The 20859-nt window shown below is 49.8% G+C and overlaps 1 protein-coding gene across 1 annotated transcript in view; it reads right to left on the reverse strand.

The window, feature by feature from the left end:
- NMT2 (N-myristoyltransferase 2) overlaps nucleotides 1–19446 on the reverse strand; it is a 40028-nt gene extending 20582 nt beyond the window's left edge. The window contains exon 1 of the mRNA XM_072154269.1: nucleotides 19244–19446. Within this exon, the coding sequence (XP_072010370.1) occupies nucleotides 19244–19353 (110 nt within the window). The 5' untranslated portion in view covers nucleotides 19354–19446. The remainder of the gene's footprint in view (nucleotides 1–19243) is intronic.
- Nucleotides 19447–20859: the final 1413 nt, after the last annotated feature.

Below are 20859 nucleotides of genomic sequence, written 5' to 3' on the forward strand. Positions count from 1 at the left end.
GAAGATTGGAAAAACGTTGCCTGGTCTGATGAGTCTCGATTTCTGCTGCGACATTCGGATGGTAGGGTCAGAATTTGGCGTCAACAACATGAAAGCATGGATCCATCCTGCCTTGTATCAGCAGGTCAGGCTGGTGGTGGTGGTGTCATGGTGTGGGGAATATTTTCTTGGCACTCTTTGGGCCCCTTGGTACAACGCCACAGCCTACCTGAGTATTGTTGCTGACCATGTCCATCCCTTTATGAGCACAATGTACCCTGTAACATCTGATGGTTACTTTCAGCAGGATAATGCGCCATGTCATAAAGCTGGAATCATCTCAGACTGGTTTCTTGAACATGACAATGAGGTCACTGGACTCAAATGGCCTCCACAGTCACCAGATCCCAATCCAATAGAGCATCTTTGGGATGTGGTGGAACGGGAGATTCGCATCATGGATGTGCAGCCGACAAATCTGCGGCAACTGTGTGATGCCATCATGTCAATATGGACCAAAATCTCTGAGGAGCTTCCAGCACCTTGTTGTATCTATGCCACGAAGAATTGAGGCAGTTCTGAAGGCAAAAGGGGGTCCAACCCGATACTAACATGGTGTACCTAATAAAGTGGCCGGTGAGTGTATATTATATCACAAAATACACATTTCTGCAAACTTCAGAGCCAAAATATCCCTGAATATCTTTCTGCACTGTTTAAATTGTGGAGTAATCTGATGTAAGAAAAACTCATCTATAAAATGGAACAAGATAAACCACCAGCAGAATAGTGAGTGCAGCTCTGGAGTATAATACAGGATGTAACTCAGGATCAGTACAGGATAAGTAATGTCATGTATGTACACAGTGACTGCACCACCAGCAGAATAGTGAGTGCAGCTCTGGAGTATAATACAGGATGTAACTCAGGATCAGTACAGGATAAGTAATGTCATGTATGTACACAGTGACTGCACCACCAGCAGAATAGTGAGTGCAGCTCTGGGGTATAATACAGGATGTAACTCAGGATCAGTACAGGATAAGTAATGTCATGTATGTACACAGTGACTGCACCAGCAGCAGATAGTGAGTGCATCTCTGGTGTTGCTCGTTACCTCGTTAGCTGTCTGTTGCTGTGAGAGGCTGTGTGCTGCTGCTGCTCCTGAGCTCCAGGGAAAACCACCTCCACCTGGGGCCTGCTCTCTCCTCTCCCAGGGAGGGAGTGGGTTTTCAGGCATGAGCCAGGGCAGCAAGTCCCAGGCTCCTGCTTCCCGGTCTAGGCCGGCGGGAGGCAGGGGTAGCCAGGAACCGGCCAGCGCTGCGGAAGCCTTGGGGGTGAGAAGATCTGCAAGGAACAGCAGCAATGCTGCTCCAAGTACCCCCAGGCCAGCTAAGGCTTCAAAAAGCAGCAAGACCTCAGAAAAGATGGATACCTCAGGAAAGCTGGATACCTCGGGAAAGCTGGGTACTTCGGAAAAGCTGGATACCGCAGGAAAGCTGAGTGCTCAGAGAGGTGAGGCTGACCTCAGTGAAGAGGGCTGGGGAATGCTGAGGACCCGGGAGTCTATTTCCAGCTATGCCTCCCGGGCTCTGGGCCACCTCTCTGAGTACGAAGAAGCCAGCAAGACGGTGAGGAGACTGCGGGAAGAGCTCAGGTGCGCCCATGCCAGGGCAAGCTCTGCCCCAAAGAGGAAGAAGGAGCAGATTCTGGCAGAGATTTCCAGGCTCCAGACTAACATCCAGGCCTTGGAGGAGAGGAAGGCTTACCTGCTGGAGAGGAGCGGGCCGTTTAAAGAAAAGATCCTTAATGATGAGAGATTCCGGGAGATGGAGGAGGAAAAGCAGAGGCGGCTGATGGGGCTTCAGCCTGAGAGTCAGATGGAGGAGGAAAGTTCGGTACCGTGCAGTGGGCCCCCTGCAGGACAAGCGGCTATGTCATCTGGCTGCGGTTCTGCCGGCCCGGGTGAGGATAGTGACAGCCACCAGGGAGGGGCGCTGATGGAGGAGATCCGACGGCTCGAGTCCCCTGTGCACCTCCAGGACTTTACTTTTGGAGACGATCTGCCGGAGGATGCACCGGGGGGCAGCAAACCACGAAAGAAGAAGACCAAATCCGTGGAAGTGGTGAGTCTAGTCTACAGCCCCCTCCCCGTAAAACCCGAGTCGGCCGCAGGGTCAGCTCACTGTGCGAGCCCCGTTACCCAGCCCAGCACGGGTCCTGCAGTGGACTCAGTGCCAGGGAGCGGGGAGATTACAGGTGTGACATCTGATGTGGCGATGGGCTCCGTCTCTGTTTGTGGTAACAGTGGGGGAGCAGGGGAGGCATCGGCCGCGAGGCCGGACAGTAAGGGCGGCTCGGCAGTGGCGATACCATCGAAATCCGGTGCTGTGGTGCGTCCCCCAGTGGGAGGGGGGGACAGCCCGGCACTGGTGGCAGCTTCCGGTGCCTCGGCGCCTCTTCATGCTGTTGCCGCTGATCACTTGGTTATGGGGCGGCGGCAGCGTGGAGGGGTCGCTGAGGCTGAGGGCTCCGGACCTCCCAAGCCTAAAGTCCTATTTTGTGTTGGTGTTGGAGACAGTCTGCAGAGGAGTGCTGAGGAAGGTGGGGATCAGCGGTGCCACATACCAGCCAAAGATCAGCGGCGACTCCTACCTTCCTCTAAGAAAAGTAAAATAACATCTGCTACCGATGATGTGGAGGGCACAAGTGTGACACAAGTTGGGGTCCCCTCTGGGCGATGCGCTGTGGGGGGACCCCCGTCCCTTGTGCCTGAAGATGCGGAGGTGGTCTTGTCTGCTAATGTTGTTGCTGGTCCAGCCAGTGTGAGTGGAGTCAGTAATGTTGTGGTGGATAATGTGAATGGTGTGAGTGGTGGAGAATCTTTTCCAGCTTTGGGGGTGAGTGATGGAGTGACTGGTGGTGTGAGTGGCACGGCTGAGTGTAACATGCAGGTGGGTAGTGTTAATGTGGTGGGTGCAGGGGTTGGTCCGGTTGCTCCCCCAGTGGCGGCCCCTATTAAGAGCTATGCCAGTGTCGCTGCTGGGGGACGTAGGGTTCCATCATCCTCGTCTCTGGGCTCTGGGGACGGCTTTTTGCAACGGCGCCTCCTGCAGGCCTTACAGAAGGGAGAAAGGACGATCAATGTAGCGGGGCAGGAGGTTGATTTGTCGTTTTGGATAGAGAGGCACGGCCTGTCTGCCTTCCGAGAGCAAAGAGGCAGGGAGACATCATGGTCGCTCCCGACAACCGGGCCGGGTGCTAACCGTAGGAATGTGGTCCGTCTTCGGTGGCGTGGCAGTGATGTGTGTCCCCCTCGGGCACGGGTAGTTGAGCTGCTGCTGAAGATGGACTTCAAGGCGGCTGACATCTTTGCCTTGATCCATCCCTATGGTACATCTGAGTTTGATGTCAGCTTTGTTCGGCCGGAGGGGCTTGAGCTCTTCTGGTCCAACTATGAGCTGAGATACAACGAGCCCGAGTGGCGGGACTTTGCTGTGCAAGCAGTGTCCCGCCAGAGCGAACTCAAGAAAGTGACCGTTCTTACCCGTAACGAATCACTATCTTGCTTTGACATCATGACCTGGATGAATCGTTATGGAGAGGTACTGGGAGTACCCGAGAAAAATCGTGACGAGTATGGTATCTGGTCAGGGGCCTGGACCTTCATGGTGAAGTTGAGGCGTTCAGGTAACTCAGTCGCCCACATCCCTTCAACAGCCTTCCTGGGGAGGGATCGGATCCTGATCTTCTACCGGGGGCAGCCTAAGCTGTGTCACAGGTGCGGTGACCCCACACATTTCAGCGCAAACTGCACCGTGCAGAAGTGTGCGTTGTGTGGGGGTGTCGGCCATCTCGCTGCATCCTGTACAGGGCAGATTAGGTGTAACCTGTGTGGTGATCTCGGTCACCCGTACAGTCGTTGTCCTCTTTCCTTCGCTAATGCGGGCTCAGCCTCAGCGGATGAAAGCCATGAGGCTGAATCTGCTGGGGAGGGGACTAGCAGAGGTGGAGGAATGGAGGGGCCAGGGAAGAAAGACAGGAAAAAGACGCCTGCCCAGCTAAGGCGTCTAGAGAAGCGTCAACAGGAGAGAGAGCGGGGGGAGTCTCGGGCTGCTGGGACAACCTCTGGCGCTCTCCTAGAGACCACACCTGTCGCTGAGGCCCCAGGGGAGGATGTACTGGATGAGGAGGTCAGGAGGATCGAGAGAGAGGAGGGTGCCACGTCCTCAGACTCCTCCCATTATGAGAGTATGGACGAGGATAATAGGGCGTGGCTAGAGGAAAAGCGTAAGCATGGCGCCAAAAAGAAGAAAAAGGGTAAAAAGAAGGGAGGTGTAAGATCTTCTCCCTCCCTGACTAAGGTACCCAAGGAAGGTGCAACCGACCCCCCGCTGGTCGAACTTTCAAATCGATTCCTGGCCCTGGATGGAGCGCCTCCTGCCGATGGAGGGGCTGAGGGTGAAGGGCCAGAGGTGGCGGAGCCTGCAGGAGGTGCCGAGTCTCCCCCTGGGGAGTCAGGGTCCTCAGGAGGGGAGACTGGCCCAGAGTCTGGAGACGAGGATGAGGGGGCAGGTCCTGGATCTGCCCCTGAAGCATCAGAGGTGCGGGAGATGGACACCACAATATGTCTAAAAAGGGGGTGTTCATTTCCCGAGGGTGGTGGTAAGATGGGTAAAAAGAAAGCTGTCTAACTCAATCACTCATGATGGCGGCACCCACTCCGTTGACACTGGCGTCCATTAATGTCGCCAGCATTAAGTCTGATGCGGCTAGATTTGCGGCCTTTGATTTTCTCGGCCGTGTTGAAGCCGACATTTTATTTTTGCAGGAGACCAGGCTGCCAGATTTGGCGGCCGTGTTTAAAGCTAAGAGGGAATGGAGACACGGGCCTTCCTATTGGTCTCTTGCGGCCGAGCCGTATAGCGGAGTGGCGGTACTTTTTACCGCACCGGTAGAATGCCGACGAGTTATTGAGTTAGAAATGGGGAGGTGCCTGATCCTGGATGTCCTCATGAAGGGACAAGAACTTCGTCTAATTAACATCTATGGTCCCCAGTCCAAGTGGGACAGGAAGTGTCTCTTTATGAGGATCAAGCCCTACCTTTTTACAAGTCGGCAGGTGGTCTTTGGAGGGGACTTCAATGCTGTCACGAGGTCCCAGGATAGGGGAGGTTCCAGAGACAAGCTGACTTATGATAGCGTCGCTCTTAATAGCATAGCTAGTGAGGCTCGCCTGGTGGATGTCCACATCCGGCACACCCCAGGCCACGCGGGGTTCACCTATTATAGGGGTAGCTGCAGGTCTAGAATAGACAGGTTTTATTTAAAGGAGGAAGCCATCTCTTCAGCAGTGTCCGTTGTTGAGGTGGAGTTCTCCGACCACTGTTTAATTTTGTTTTCTCTGAATGTTACAGAGACCCCCCGGATGGGAAGAGGCTACTGGAAGCTCAATTCGTCTCTCCTGGAAGAAGCAGAGATAAGACAATCCTTTGAGGACTTTCTTCAGAGCCAGGTACCATTGCTGGGCCTTTGTAGCAGTAAGTCAGAGTGGTGGGAGATGCTCAAGAAAAGGGTGGCGAGATTCTTCCGCCAGCTCTCGAGCCTCAGGAGCCTGGACAGGTACCGCCTGTATCAGGGCCTGAGGAGGAAACTCGAGCATCTCGTCTCGACTGGAGGTAGTCGTGAGGACATCTCCAGAGTGAAATCCTTGCTGAAGAGGTGTCAGTACGATAGACACGCATCTTTGGTTTTTGAGAGGGATTACGGGAAATACCGCTCGCCCGACCCTTACAGAAACTGCAAGATGTCAGTGAATGGTAAAGTTGCCACGGGACTGGTTGACAGTACGGGATCCCTGAAAAGGTCCAGATCAGGGATTCTGGAGGTCATCAGATCCTTCTACTCGCACCTCTTGGGCAGGAAGGATCTAGATCGGGATGTGATGTCGGGTTTCCTGGCTGAAACTGTCCCTGAGCCAGGAGTAGACCCCTCTCTTGATGTTTTGACAGAGATGATCAGGGAAGAGGAAGTCAGCCGGGCGATTGAAGGGCTCGCCCTCAAGAAATCGCCAGGCCCGGATGGCTTAACATCTGAGTTTTATAAGACCTTTAAGGACGCCTTGGTTCCTCTCTTGACTGAGGTATTCAATGAGTGTCTTTCCTCGGGCGCTCTGCCGAAGTCAATGAGGAGGTCAGCCCTGATCATCCTGTCAAAGGGTAAGGACCGATCTCGTATTGAGAACTGGCGTCCCATAGCGCTTCTCAATGCGGACAGAAAGGTTTTGGCAAAGGTGCTGTTTAATCGGCTGGTGCAGTTTGCGCCCCGGCTCCTTTCGGGGACCCAGCATTGCTCTGTTCCAGGCCGCAGTACATTTAGTGCTGTGCTTTGTGTTCGGGAGGCAGTGGAGCAGGGCAGGGCTGGTAACTGGAAGGGGTACTTGCTGTCCTTGGATCAGGCAAAAGCGTTTGATCGGGTTAACCACGAGTACCTCTGGTCTGTCCTTCTGAGGTATGGCCTGCCTGGGGAGTTTGTCAATTGGCTGAAAGTTTTGTACGCAGGGGCAGAGAGTTTCCCGCTTGTGAACGGTTGGATTGGCCGCTCTTTTGAGGTCGGGTCTGGTGTTCGCCAGGGTTGTCCTCTGAGCCCACTTTTATACGTGTTCGCGATTGACCCATTCCTTAGGAGGGTTGATCGTGGGCCGTTGGTGGGAGTCGGGATGGATCGGGCAGCACCGGAAGCCACTCTAAGGGTGGTAGCGTATGCTGATGATGTCACCGTTTTCGTGTCCTCGGGAGGGGAGGCGCAATGGGTGATGTCAGAGGTTGACCGCTACTCAGAGGTTTCTGGGTCCAAGATCAACCGGGATAAGTGTGAGAGTCTCTGGCTGGGAGAGGGGGATCCAGGCTTTGATCTTCCGGACACTCTTCCAGGGCCCCAGGACTCCGCCAAAGTTCTCGGCATCGAATTCGGCCAGGGGGATTACCCCATGCAAAACTGGGACGGCAGGCTTAAGATCGCCGCTCAGAAGGTGGACCAGTGGAAGGGTTGGTCTTTGACCCTCAGAGAAAGGGTTAATCTGATCAAAACTTACCTGCTCCCGCTGCTGATATATCTGGGCAGTGTGTGCATGTTGCCAGAACCCCTCTGGACTCGGGTGTACAGTCTGTTCTTCCAGCTGTTATGGGGGAATAGGCTGAACCTAATCAAGAGGGAGGTTACTTACCGCACGAGGAGACAAGGAGGGTTGTGTATGGTCAACCCTGTGGTGTTCCTAGTGAATACCTTTCTTAAGATCAATATCGCAAACCTCTGGAAAGAGAGGGCTCCTCCGTGGGTATACTCCTGCAGGGGATGGTTTCGGCCTTTCTTCCAGGAATGGAAGACAGGAGGGCAAGTGAAGGATCTCCGTACACCGCATGGGCATCTTCCGGCTTACGCTACCCCGGTTCTGAAGGTGATTCGCCGGTGGGGTCTGGGAATGTGGGAGATCAGGACCATGTCGAGGAAAATCCTTGACAAAAGGGTTCTGTTGACCCATTTCCAGAAGCCTCTGGCCCTCAGGGATTGCCCAAGTCGGGATCTGAGGGTGGGTTTGAGTTTATTGAATTCCATCAGGATCCCCTTGAAGTTTTGGGACGTGACTTGGCGCTGCTTCCATGGAAAGCTGTGTGTGAGGGACAATCTGAAGTGTAGGAGCTCTGAGGAAAGGGGTTGTCCCCGGGAGGAGTGCGGTGGCCTGCTGGAGAGCATGGACCACTTCCTGCTTCAGTGCCCCTTTAACACAGAGGTGTACAACCGGGTGGGCGCTTCCATCCATTGGCCCGGGTTGGCCGGTCTCTCCTATGCGGAGTGGGCCTATGGAGCATTCAGAGGCCTGGGTGGCCGGGACCGCTGCACGTTATTTCTAGTTAGCCTAGTGGTCAGGTACCACACGTGGAACGCACGGTGCTTAGTTTCGACGCAGCGTAAAATCCTCCCGGTGGATGAGGTGGTTAGGAACATTCTGGGTGACCTGGTGAAGGTGCGCTCTCTGGAGTATGAAAGGCTGGGCACGGGGAGGGCCTCTCTCCTTTGGAGGGGGTTCTCCTTTAGTGTCCCTTAGTCTGTCATCTCCTCTCCTGGTGTTGGGCTGATGCTGCACAGTAGATTTTTGTTTTGTATCTGAGCATGTAGTGATGTAGGGCTTGCAGGCGCCGAACCTGGGCTTTATGTGGTTTTGATTGATGTTGTTTAGACTTTATTTGTATTCTGTTTTCTTTATGTTATGTTGTAATTACTGTATATATTGTATATAGTTGGGTTTGGGACATAGTGTTAGGTTGGGAGGGGGGTGATAGTGGTGGACTTATGAACTGACCTTGGACTCTATAACCCTGGGCACTGGTCTGGACTACTTAACGCAAACTTTGGACGTTAGACCAGTGTCTGGGGGGAAGGGGAGGGTGCGGGCGAGGGATTTAGTTTAGTGTAGTGTTGTGTGTATTCTGTGTTTGTTATTATATATATTTAAAAAAAAAAAAAAAAAAAATGGGTGTGGGGTGGTTTGTTATTAGAGGGTGTGGGGTGGGTTTATGTATATTTATGTATATTTATGGTCATTTATGTTTATTTGTGGGTGTGGCTTGTGTTTGTTATTGGTTTGGTTTAGGATGTAATAATCGGTTGGGTGGGGGTTGTGGTATTTGGTGTTTATTCATTTTGGTGTATTGTAAGTTATTATTTTTGCTAGGTATGAATGGGGCTGGACCAGCAGGTAAGAATTTGTATATAGTGTATATTATGTTTTGTTTGTATTGTTATGTTTTTTACTTTTATATAAAATAAAAGATCTACAGGATGTAACTCAGGATCAGTACAGGATAAGTAATGTCATGTATGTACACAGTGACTGCACCACCAGCAGAATAGTGAGTGCAGCTCTGGAGTATAATACAGGATGTAACTCAGGATCAGTACAGGATAAGTAATGTCATGTATGTACACAGTGACTGCACCAGCAGCAGAATAGTGAGTGCAGCTCTGGAGTATAACACAGGATGTAACTCAGGATCAGTACAGGATAAGTAATGTCATGTATGTACACAGTGACTGCACCAGCAGCAGAATAGTGAGTGCAGCTCTGGGGTATAATACAGGATGTAACTCAGGATCAGTACAGGATAAGTAATGACATGTATGTACACAGTGACTGCACCAGCAGCAGAATAGTGAGTGCAGCTCTGGAGTGTAATACAGGATGTAACTCAGGATCAGTACAGGATAAGTAATGTCATGTATGTACACAGTGACTGCACCAGCAGCAGAATAGTGAGTGCAGCTCTGGAGTATAATACAGGGTGTAACTCAGGATCAGTACAGGATAAGTAATGTCATGTATGTATACAGTGACTGCACCAGCAGCAGAATAGTGAGTGCAGCTCTGAAGTATAATACAGGATGTAACTCAGGATCAGTACAGGATAAGTAATGTCATGTACGTACACAGTGACTGCACCAGCAGCAGAATAGTGAGTGCAGCTCTGGAGTATAATACAGGATGTAACTCAGGATCAATACAGGATAAGTAATGTCATGTATGTACACAGTGACTGCACCAGCAGAATAGTGAGTGCATCTCTAGAGTATAATACAGGATGTAACTCAGGATCAGTACAGGATAAGTAATGTCATGTATGTACACAGTGACTGCACCAGCAGAATAGTGAGTGCAGCTCTGGAGTATAATACAGGATGTAACTCAGGATCAGTACAGGATAAGTAATGTCATGTATGTACACAGTGACTGCACCAGCAGCAGAATAGTGAGTGCAGCTCTGGGGTATAATACAGGATGTAACTCAGGATCAGTACAGGATAAGTAATGTCATGTATGTACACAGTGACTGCACCAGCAGCAGAATAGTGAGTGCAGCTCAGGAGTATAATACAGGATGTAACTCAGGATCAGTACAGGATAAGTAATGTCATGTATGTACACAGTGACTGCACCAGCAGCAGAATAGTGAGTGCAGCTCTGGGGTATAATACAGGATATAACTCAGGATCAGTACAGGATAAGTAATGTCATGTATGTACACAGTGACTGCACCAGCAGCAGAATAGTGAGTGCAGCTCAGGAGTATAATACAGGATGTAACTCAGGATCAGTACAGGATAAGTAATGTCATGTATGTACACAGTGACTGCACCAGCAGCAGAATAGTGAGTGCAGCTCTGGAGTATAATACAGGATGTAACTCAGGATCAGTACAGCATAAGTAATGTCATGTATGTACACAGTGACTGCACCAGCAGCAGAATAGTGAGTGCAGCTCTGGAGTATAATACAGGATGTAACTCAGGATCAGTACAGGATAAGTAATGTCATGTATGTACACAGTGACTGCACCAGCAGCAGAATAGTGAGTGCAGCTCTGGGGTATAATACAGGATGTAACTCAGGATCAGTACAGGATAAGTAATGTCATGTATGTACACAGTGACTGCACCAGCAGCAGAATAGTGAGTGCAGCTCTGGGGTATAATACAGGATATAACTCAGGATCAGTGCAGGATAAGTAATGTCATGTATGTACACAGTGACTGCACCAGCAGCAGAATAGTGAGTGCAGCTCTGGGGTATAATACAGGATGTAACTCAGGATCAGTACAGGATAAGTAATGTCATGTATGTACACAGTGACTGCACCAGCAGCAGAATAGTGAGTGCAGCTCTGGGTATAATACAGGATGTAACTCAGGATCAGTACAGGATAAGTAATGGCATGTATGTACACAGTGACTGCACCAGCAGCAGAATAGTGAGTGCAGCTCAGGAGTATAATACAGGATGTAACTCAGGATCAGTACAGGATAAGTAATGTCATGTATGTACACAGTGACAGCACCAGCAGCAGAATAGTGAGTGCAGCTCTGGAGTATAATACAGGATGTAACTCTGGATCAGTGCAGGATAAGTAATGTCATGTATGTACACAGTGACTGCACCAGCAGCAGAATAGTGAGTGCAGCTCTGGGGTATAATACAGGATGTAACACAGGATCAGTACAGGATAAGTAATGTCATGTATGTACACAGTGACTGCACCAGCAGCAGAATAGTGAGTGCAGCTCTGGGGTATAATACAGGATGTAACTCAGGATCAGTACAGGATAAGTAATGTCATGTATGTACACAGTGACTGCACCAGCAGCAGAATAGTGGGTGCAGCTCTGGAGTATAATACAGGATGTAACTCAGGATCAGTACAGGATAAGTAATGTCATGTATGTACACAGTGACTGCACCAGCAGCAGAATAGTGAGTGCAGCTCTGGAGTATAATACAGGATGTAACTCAGGATTAGTACAGGATAAGTAATGTCATGTATGTACACAGTGACTGCACCAGCAGCAGAATAGTGAGTGCAGCTCTGGGGTATAATACAGGATATAACTCAGGATCAGTGCAGGATAAGTAATGTCATGTATGTACACAGTGACTGCACCAGCAGCAGAATAGTGAGTGCAGCTCTGGGGTATAATACAGGATATAACTCAGGATCAGTACAGGATAAGTAATGTCATGTATGTACACAGTGACTGCACCAGCAGTAGAATAGTGAGTGCAGCTCTGGGGTATAATACAGGATGTAACTCAGGATCAGTACAGGATAAGTAATGTCATGTATGTACACAGTGACTGCACCAGCAGTAGAATAGTGAGTGCAGCTCTGGAGTATAATACAAGATGTAACTCAGGATCAGTACAGAATAAGTAATGTCATGTATGCACACAGTGACTGCACCAGCAGCAGAATAGTGAGTGCAGCTCTGGGGTATAATACAGGATGTAACTCTGGATCAGTGCAGGATAAGTAATGTCATGTATGTACACAGTGACTGCACCAGCAGCAGAATAGTGAGTGCAGCTCTGGGGTATAATACAGGATGTAACTCAGGATCAGTACAGCATAAGTAATGTCATGTATGTACACAGTGACTGCACCACCAGCAGAATAGTGAGTGCAGCTCTGGAGTATAATACAGGATGTAACTCAGGATCAGTACAGGATAAGTAATGTCATGTATGTACACAGTGACTGCACCAGCAGCAGAATAGTGAGTGCAGCTCTGGGGTATAATACAGGATGTAACTCAGGATCAGTACAGGATAAGTAATGTCATGTATGTACACAGTGACTGCACCAGCAGCAGAATAGTGGGTGCAGCTCTGGAGTATAATACAGGATGTAACTCAGGATCAGTACAGGATAAGTAATGTCATGTATGTACACAGTGACTGCACCAGCAGCAGAATAGTGAGTGCAGCTCTGGAGTATAATACAGGATGTAACTCAGGATCAGTACAGGATAAGTAATGTCATGTATGTACACAGTGACTGCACCAGCAGCAGAATAGTGAGTGCAGATCTGGGTATAATACAGGATGTAACTCAGGATCAGTACAGGATAAGTAATGTCATGTATGTACACAGTGACTGCACCAGCAGCAGAATAGTAAGTACAGCTCTGGAATATAATACAGGATGTAACTCAGGATCAGTACAGGATAAGTAATGTCATGTATGTACACAGTGACTGCACCAGCAGAATAGTGAGTGCAGCTCAGGAGTATAATACAGGATGTAACTCAGGATCAGTACAGGATAAGTAATGTCATGTATGTACACAGTGACTGCACCAGCAGCAGAATAGTGAGTGCAGCTCAGGAGTATAATACAGGATGTAACTCAGGATCAGTACAGGATAAGTAATGTCATGTATGTACACAGTGACTGCACCAGCAGCAGAATAGTGAGTGCAGCTCTGGGGTATAATACAGGATGTAACTCAGGATCAGTACAGGATAAGTAATGTCATGTATGTACACAGTGACTGCACCAGCAGCAGAATAGTGAGTGCAGCTCTGGGTATAATACAGGATGTAACTCAGGATCAGTACAGGATAAGTAATGGCATGTATGTACACAGTGACTGCACCAGCAGCAGAATAGTGAGTGCAGCTCAGGAGTATAATACAGGATGTAACTCAGGATCAGTACAGGATAAGTAATGTCATGTATGTACACAGTGACTGCACCAGCAGCAGAATAGTGAGTGCAGCTCTGGGGTATAATACAGGATATAACTCAGGATCAGTACAGGATAAGTAATGTCATGTATGTACACAGTGACTGCACCAGCAGCAGAATAGTGAGTGCAGCTCTGGGGTATAATACAGGATGTAACTCAGGATCAGTACAGGATAAGTAATGTCATGTATGTACACAGTGACTGCACCAGCAGCAGAATAGTGAGTGCAGCTCTGGGGTATAATACAGGATATAACTCAGGATCAGTGCAGGATAAGTAATGTCATGTATGTACACAGTGACTGCACCAGCAGCAGAATAGTGAGTGCAGCTCTGGGGTATAATACAGGATGTAACTCAGGATCAGTACAGGATAAGTAATGTCATGTATGTACACAGTGACTGCACCAGCAGCAGAATAGTGAGTGCAGCTCTGGGTATAATACAGGATGTAACTCAGGATCAGTACAGGATAAGTAATGGCATGTATGTACACAGTGACTGCACCAGCAGCAGAATAGTGAGTGCAGCTCAGGAGTATAATACAGGATGTAACTCAGGATCAGTACAGGATAAGTAATGTCATGTATGTACACAGTGACAGCACCAGCAGCAGAATAGTGAGTGCAGCTCTGGAGTATAATACAGGATGTAACTCTGGATCAGTGCAGGATAAGTAATGTCATGTATGTACACAGTGACTGCACCAGCAGCAGAATAGTGAGTGCAGCTCTGGGGTATAATACAGGATGTAACACAGGATCAGTACAGGATAAGTAATGTCATGTATGTACACAGTGACTGCACCAGCAGCAGAATAGTGAGTGCAGCTCTGGGGTATAATACAGGATGTAACTCAGGATCAGTACAGGATAAGTAATGTCATGTATGTACACAGTGACTGCACCAGCAGCAGAATAGTGGGTGCAGCTCTGGAGTATAATACAGGATGTAACTCAGGATCAGTACAGGATAAGTAATGTCATGTATGTACACAGTGACTGCACCAGCAGCAGAATAGTGAGTGCAGCTCTGGAGTATAATACAGGATGTAACTCAGGATTAGTACAGGATAAGTAATGTCATGTATGTACACAGTGACTGCACCAGCAGCAGAATAGTGAGTGCAGATCTGGGTATAATACAGGATGTAACTCAGGATCAGTACAGGATAAGTAATGTCATGTATGTACACAGTGACTGCACCAGCAGCAGAATAGTAAGTACAGCTCTGGAGTATAATACAGGATGTAACTCAGGATCAGTACAGGATAAGTAATGTCATGTATGTACACAGTGACTGCACCAGCAGCAGAATAGTGAGTGCAGCTCAGGAGTATAATACAGGATGTAACTCAGGATCAGTACAGGATAAGTAATGTCATGTATGTACACAGTGACTGCACCAGCAGCAGAATAGTGAGTGCAGCTCAGGAGTATAATACAGGATGTAACTCAGGATCAGTACAGGATAAGTAATGTCATGTATGTACACAGTGACTGCACCAGCAGCAGAATAGTGAGTGCAGCTCTGGGGTATAATACAGGATGTAACTCAGGATCAGTACAGGATAAGTAATGTCATGTATGTACACAGTGACTGCACCAGCAGCAGAATAGTGAGTGCAGCTCTGGGTATAATACAGGATGTAACTCAGGATCAGTACAGGATAAGTAATGGCATGTATGTACACAGTGACTGCACCAGCAGCAGAATAGTGAGTGCAGCTCAGGAGTATAATACAGGATGTAACTCAGGATCAGTACAGGATAAGTAATGTCATGTATGTACACAGTGACTGCACCAGCAGCAGAATAGTGAGTGCAGCTCTGGGGTATAATACAGGATATAACTCAGGATCAGTACAGGATAAGTAATGTCATGTATGTACACAGTGACTGCACCAGCAGTAGAATAGTGAGTGCAGCTCTGGGGTATAATACAGGATGTAACTCAGGATCAGTACAGGATAAGTAATGTCATGTATGTACACAGTGACTGCACCAGCAGTAGAATAGTGAGTGCAGCTCTGGAGTATAATACAAGATGTAACTCAGGATCAGTACAGAATAAGTAATGTCATGTATGCACACAGTGACTGCACCAGCAGCAGAATAGTGAGTGCAGCTCTGGGGTATAATACAGGATGTAACTCTGGATCAGTGCAGGATAAGTAATGTCATGTATGTACACAGTGACTGCACCAGCAGCAGAATAGTGAGTGCAGCTCTGGGGTATAATACAGGATGTAACTCTGGATCAGTGCAGGATAAGTAATGTCATGTATGTACACAGTGACTGCACCAGCAGCAGAATAGTGAGTGCAGCTCTGGGGTATAATACAGGATGTAACTCAGGATCAGTACAGGATAAGTAATGTCATGTATGTACACAGTGACTGCACCAGCAGCAGAATAGTGAGTGCAGCTCTGGGTATAATACAGGATTTAACTCAGGATCAGTGCAGGATAAGTAATGGCATGTATGTACACAGTGACTGCACCAGCAGCAGAATAGTGAGTGCAGCTCAGGAGTATAATACAGGATGTAACTCAGGATCAGTACAGGATAAGTAATGTCATGTATGTACACAGTGACTGCACCAGCAGCAGAATAGTGAGTGCAGCTCTGGGGTATAATACAGGATATAACTCAGGATCAGTACAGGATAAGTAATGTCATGTATGTACACAGTGACTGCACCAGCAGCAGAATAGTGAGTGCAGCTCTGGGGTATAATACAGGATGTAACTCTGGATCAGTGCAGGATAAGTAATGTCATGTATGTACACAGTGACAGCACCAGCAGCAGAATAGTGAGTGCAGCTCTGGGGTATAATACAGGATGTAACTCTGGATCAGTGCAGGATAAGTAATGTCATGTATGTACACAGTGACTGCACCAGCAGCAGAATAGTGAGTGCAGCTCTGGGGTATAATACAGGATGTAACTCTGGATCAGTGCAGGATAAGTAATGTCATGTATGTACACAGTGACTGCACCAGCAGCAGAATAGTGAGTGCAGCTCTGGGGTATAATACAGGATGTAACTCAGGATCAGTACAGGATAAGTAATGTCATGTATGTACACAGTGACTGCACCAGCAGCAGATAGTGAGTGCAGCTCTGGGGTATAATACAGGATGTTACTCAGGATCAGTACAGGATAAGTAATGTCATGTATGTACACAGTGACTGCACCAGCAGCAGAATAGTGAGTGCAGTTCTGGAGTATAATACAGGATGTAACTCAGGATCAGTACAGGATAAGTAATGTCATGTATGTACACAGTGACTGCACCAGCAGCAGATAGTGAGTGCAGCTCTGGGGTATAATACAGGATGTTACTCAGGATCAGTACAGGATAAGTAATGTCATGTATGTACACAGTGACTGCACCAGCAGCAGAATAGTGAGTGCAGTTCTGGAGTGTAATACAGGATGTAACTCAACCTGTATGCCAGGCAACAAACGGGCAGAGCAGAAAATAGATGAGAAACTGTTCTGTTTCCTCGCGGACGTTAATAATACGGATATCACAAGTCCAATTTTTCGGATACGCCGTCTGAATGAGCCCTTAAAGGGAACCCGTCACCACTATTTTCACAAATACAGGTAGTGGCAGGTTCCCATAGAGCTCTAATAACTATCTGACACCCTGCTTTTAGCTAAAAATTGTTCCCCTCAGATCCCCATAAAATCAGAGTTATAATCTTGCCTGGTATCTATGCAGCTTTGGAGCTAGTCCACGGGGGCGTGGCCTAATGTCATGTGACCAGGGTGACATCATCAAAGGTCCTTGAGCTACTTAATATGAAAACTATACCCCATGTACATATCTGACCACATAAAACCATCACAGCAGCCTCCATGGACTTCTACTCCTCTCCATGCAGGCTGCTGTGATTTCATGTGATAAAATATGCTGTGATTTCATGACATATATGCTTAGTGTACAGCTTCTAATGCTACAAAAGCTATAGGACCTGCGATGATGTCACCCTGGTCACATGACATTATAGCAGCATACAGAGATAGGGATGGGGAGGAGCTGCTGGATTCAGCCCGAGGAGGCCACGCCCACCTGGACTACATGTAGCCATGCTTAGTTACCAGATAAAACTATAAAGTTGAATATATGGGAATCTCAGGGGCATAATTTTTAGCTACAAGCAGGGTGTCAAATAGTTATTAGAGCTCTATAGGAACCTGTCACTAGCTGTATTTGTGAAAATAGTGGTGACGGGTTCCCTTTAAAGTTATCAGAAAATAATACAATGTGGTTGTAGGACTACAACTCCCAGCAGACACAGGATGCTATTTACATCAGTTGGGGAGATACAACAGTTCACAGGACTGTTCTCTAGCTAAAGGGTAAAGCACCCAGGGACCCGCAGAGGTGCCCATATTTTTGGGGGGAGGGGGCTGCTGTCTGGACAGGGGTGACCTCGGCTCAGCAAGAGATTTCCTGGAAATAAATGAGAGCAAAGAGCAGGTGGCAGAGAGATGGAAAGTCACGGCCTGTGCCGTCTGTGAGAGCGTGGCCCGGGGCGGAGGATGGCAGTGCCCCCGCTACAGGGTGCCCTCATCATCCAAGCCTATAGAGACCCCAGGCTGTGGGCACCGCAGCAAGGAGGGTACAATGCAGCAGCACATTCAGGTGGTCATCAGGTCAGGTGTGCAATAAGTGGGCACCAGGGCAGGCCAAGGGTGACAATAGGAAGAATGGGGGCACATGCATAATAGGTGGGCACCAAGGCAGAGAATATGCACAATGACTTGGCAGCGGAGAAATGCATTTGGACAGTAGGTGGGTGCATCAAGTATCAAGGTGTTGGCATGGGTTGGCATAAGGGCACAACAGGTGGTAACCACATGCTAGGGATGGGCATAGAGGAAAATTACACACGCAGGAAGTGGGCACGAGGGCAGATGCAGCGCAGGAGGGGGGCACGAGGGCAGATGCAGCGCAGGAGGTGGGCACGAGGGCAGATGCAGCGCAGGAGGGGGGCACGAGGGCAGATGCAGCGCAGGAGGGGGGCACGAGGGCAGATGCAGCGCAGGAGGGGGGCACGAGGGCAGATGCAGCGCAGGAGGGGGGCACGAGGGCAGATGCAGCGCAGTAGGTGGGCACGAGGGCAGATGCAGCGCAGGAGGTGGGCACGAGGGCAGATGCAGCAGAAGAGGGGGGCACGAGGGCAGATGCAGCAGAAGAGGGGGGCACGAGGGCAGATGCAGCGCAGGAGGTGGGCACGAGGGCAGATGCAGCGCAGGAGGTGGGCACGAGGGCAGATGCAGCGCAGGAGGGGGGCACGAGGGCAGATGCAGCGCAGTAGGTGGGCACGAGGGCAGATGCAGTGCAGGAGGTGGGCACGAGGGCAGATGCAGCGCAGGAGGTGGGCACGAGGGCAGATGCAGCAGAAGAGGGGGGCACGAGGGCAGATGCAGCGCAGGAGGTGGGCACGAGGGCAGGTGCAGCGCAGGAGGGGGGCACGAGGGCAGGTGTAGCGCAGGAGGTGGGCACGAGGGCAGGTGTAGCGCAGGAGGTGGGCACGAGGGCAGATGCAGCGCAGGAGGTGGGCACGAGGGCAGATGCAGCGCAGGAGGTGGGCACGAGGGCAGATGCAGCGCAGGAGGTGGGCACGAGGGCAGATGCAGCGCAGGAGGTGGGCACGAGGGCAGATGCAGCGCAGGAGGTGGGCACAAGGGCAGATGCAGCGCAGGAGGTGGGCATGAGGGCAGATGCAGCGCAGGAGGTGGGCACGAGGGCAGATGCAGCAGAGGAGGGGGCAGATGCAGCAGAGGAGGTGTATATGGGGGTAGATGCAGCAGAGGAGGGGGGCACGGGGGTAGATGCAGCTCAGGAGATGGGGCATGGGGTAGATGCAGCAGAGGAGGGGGGCATGGGGGTAGATGCAGCAGAGGAGGGGGGCATGGGGGTAGATGCAGCAGAGGAGGGGGCATGAGGGTAGATGCAGCAGAGGACGGGGGCATGGGGGTAGATGCAGCTCAGGAGGTGGGGCATGGGGTAGATGCAGCAGAGGAGGGGGTAGATACAGCTCAGGAGGGGGCAGCACCATGTGAGCCTGTGCTGGGGCCGGACATGCTGGCAGCTCTGGAGGCCCCTGCTCCCGGGCAGAGCTGGGCACATGCCCCTGTCCTCCCTGTGCCCGCCCGCTCCTCACCCCTTGGCATGCTCGGCCTCGTCCTCGTTGTCGCCGTCTATGCCGCAGGTGTCCTGGTCGTCCAGCTCCAGGCTCTGCTGGCTGGCCGCCGACTCACTGTCCTCCGCCATCACGACACAGACACACAGAGAGGACTGAGCAGCAGCGGGGCGCGATGCATCCCGCACAGCGACACCTGGCGGCCAGGCGAGGCAGCGCAGCGCACGCCTTGCCTCCTGCTCCTCCGCGCTAGCCTGTAACACCGCACTGCAGCCACCAGAGGGCGCCCGCCCTGCGCACTGCTGTCATCAGCGTCTGTCTGGTAGAGGGAGGGGGAGGGCGGCCCTGGGCACAGTGGTCAGGGGGAGCGGCACAAAAACCGCACTGTACCCAGACATGTGTGATATAATAAGTCAATTCCATCACCTAAACATCCCTGAGAGGGTGAGATACTGTTATTAATCAGCCTGGCACATGGCAGCTTGTGGGCACATGCCAGGGGCAAGGGGGTACAATGCTACAACATGTGCAGTATGGATAACGTGGATAGATTTTAGGTGCTGATAAGACACTGCCACCCTCACAGGTAGGACAAACTAAGTCACTTTATATTCAGAGGTGATGAGATCAGAGGTAATATGAGACCAGCATGTATTAGGCGAGCAACCCAGCATCTCTTCCCCATGGGGGAAGCTCCTTAAGGAGGGAGGAGCTTCCGTTAAGTGTCCCCGCCCCTGAGGAACAGTAGAGCTGAGACGCAAAGCAAGAAGAAGGTTCAAAAGTGAGTAAGGCTGCAGGAAAAGAGGTTTCATGGGGAGAGGGTGACCCCAATATTGTTCTAAAACGTGAAACATGGGATTATTTACTTATTGACTTGAGTATAAGCCTAGGATGGGAAATGCTGCCGCTGCAATTCAATAAGATAATAAAAAAACAAGCCAAAAATGGACAAAAATCGTCCACTCGGGTGGGTCTCTACACGTACCCTAGTCCTTACTCTTGATCAAAACACCATAAAGCAAGTAAGTGGGGAAGTTAAATTTGTAAAACAGATATATTTATTTAAAACTTACACCTATTTATTCAATATGCATTAAAAGAGTAGGTAACCAGGCCACAAGCCAATAAATCAGCAATGGACCATTCATCTCCTAATGCAAACAATGTTTAATATCAATAAACAATATCCCAGTAGCCACCAGGAATCCACACACATACCCCGTTTCCCCGAAAATGAGACAGTGTCATATATTAATTTTTGCTCCTAAAGAGGCACTAGGTCTTATTTTCAGGGGATGCCCCAGCAGCAGCAGATTTCTTGCAGATGCGGCGGGCACAGAGCACATCCACCAGGTATGGCAGTGCCCACCATGTCACTTCCCGCTGTCTTATATTTGCAAACCTACCAAAAATGGCAGTAGGTCCTATTCCTGGGAAACCTAGTATTGAAATGTATAAAAAAACCTACACGAGGATCTGAAAAACATGCGTCTTACTATTCCTGAAGGTCCAGTGTCCAATAGGGTGGGTAGTCAATGAATACATCACTACGGTGTCCTATGCTCATTCCACTGGGCCCATCATTAATAATAATAATTCCTGTATTTATATAGCGCACACAGATTACGCAGCGCTGC

The sequence above is a fragment of the Engystomops pustulosus genome, chromosome 5 (genome assembly GCF_040894005.1).
Source record: "Engystomops pustulosus chromosome 5, aEngPut4.maternal, whole genome shotgun sequence".
In the NCBI taxonomy this organism is placed as follows: domain Eukaryota; kingdom Metazoa; phylum Chordata; class Amphibia; order Anura; family Leptodactylidae; genus Engystomops; species Engystomops pustulosus.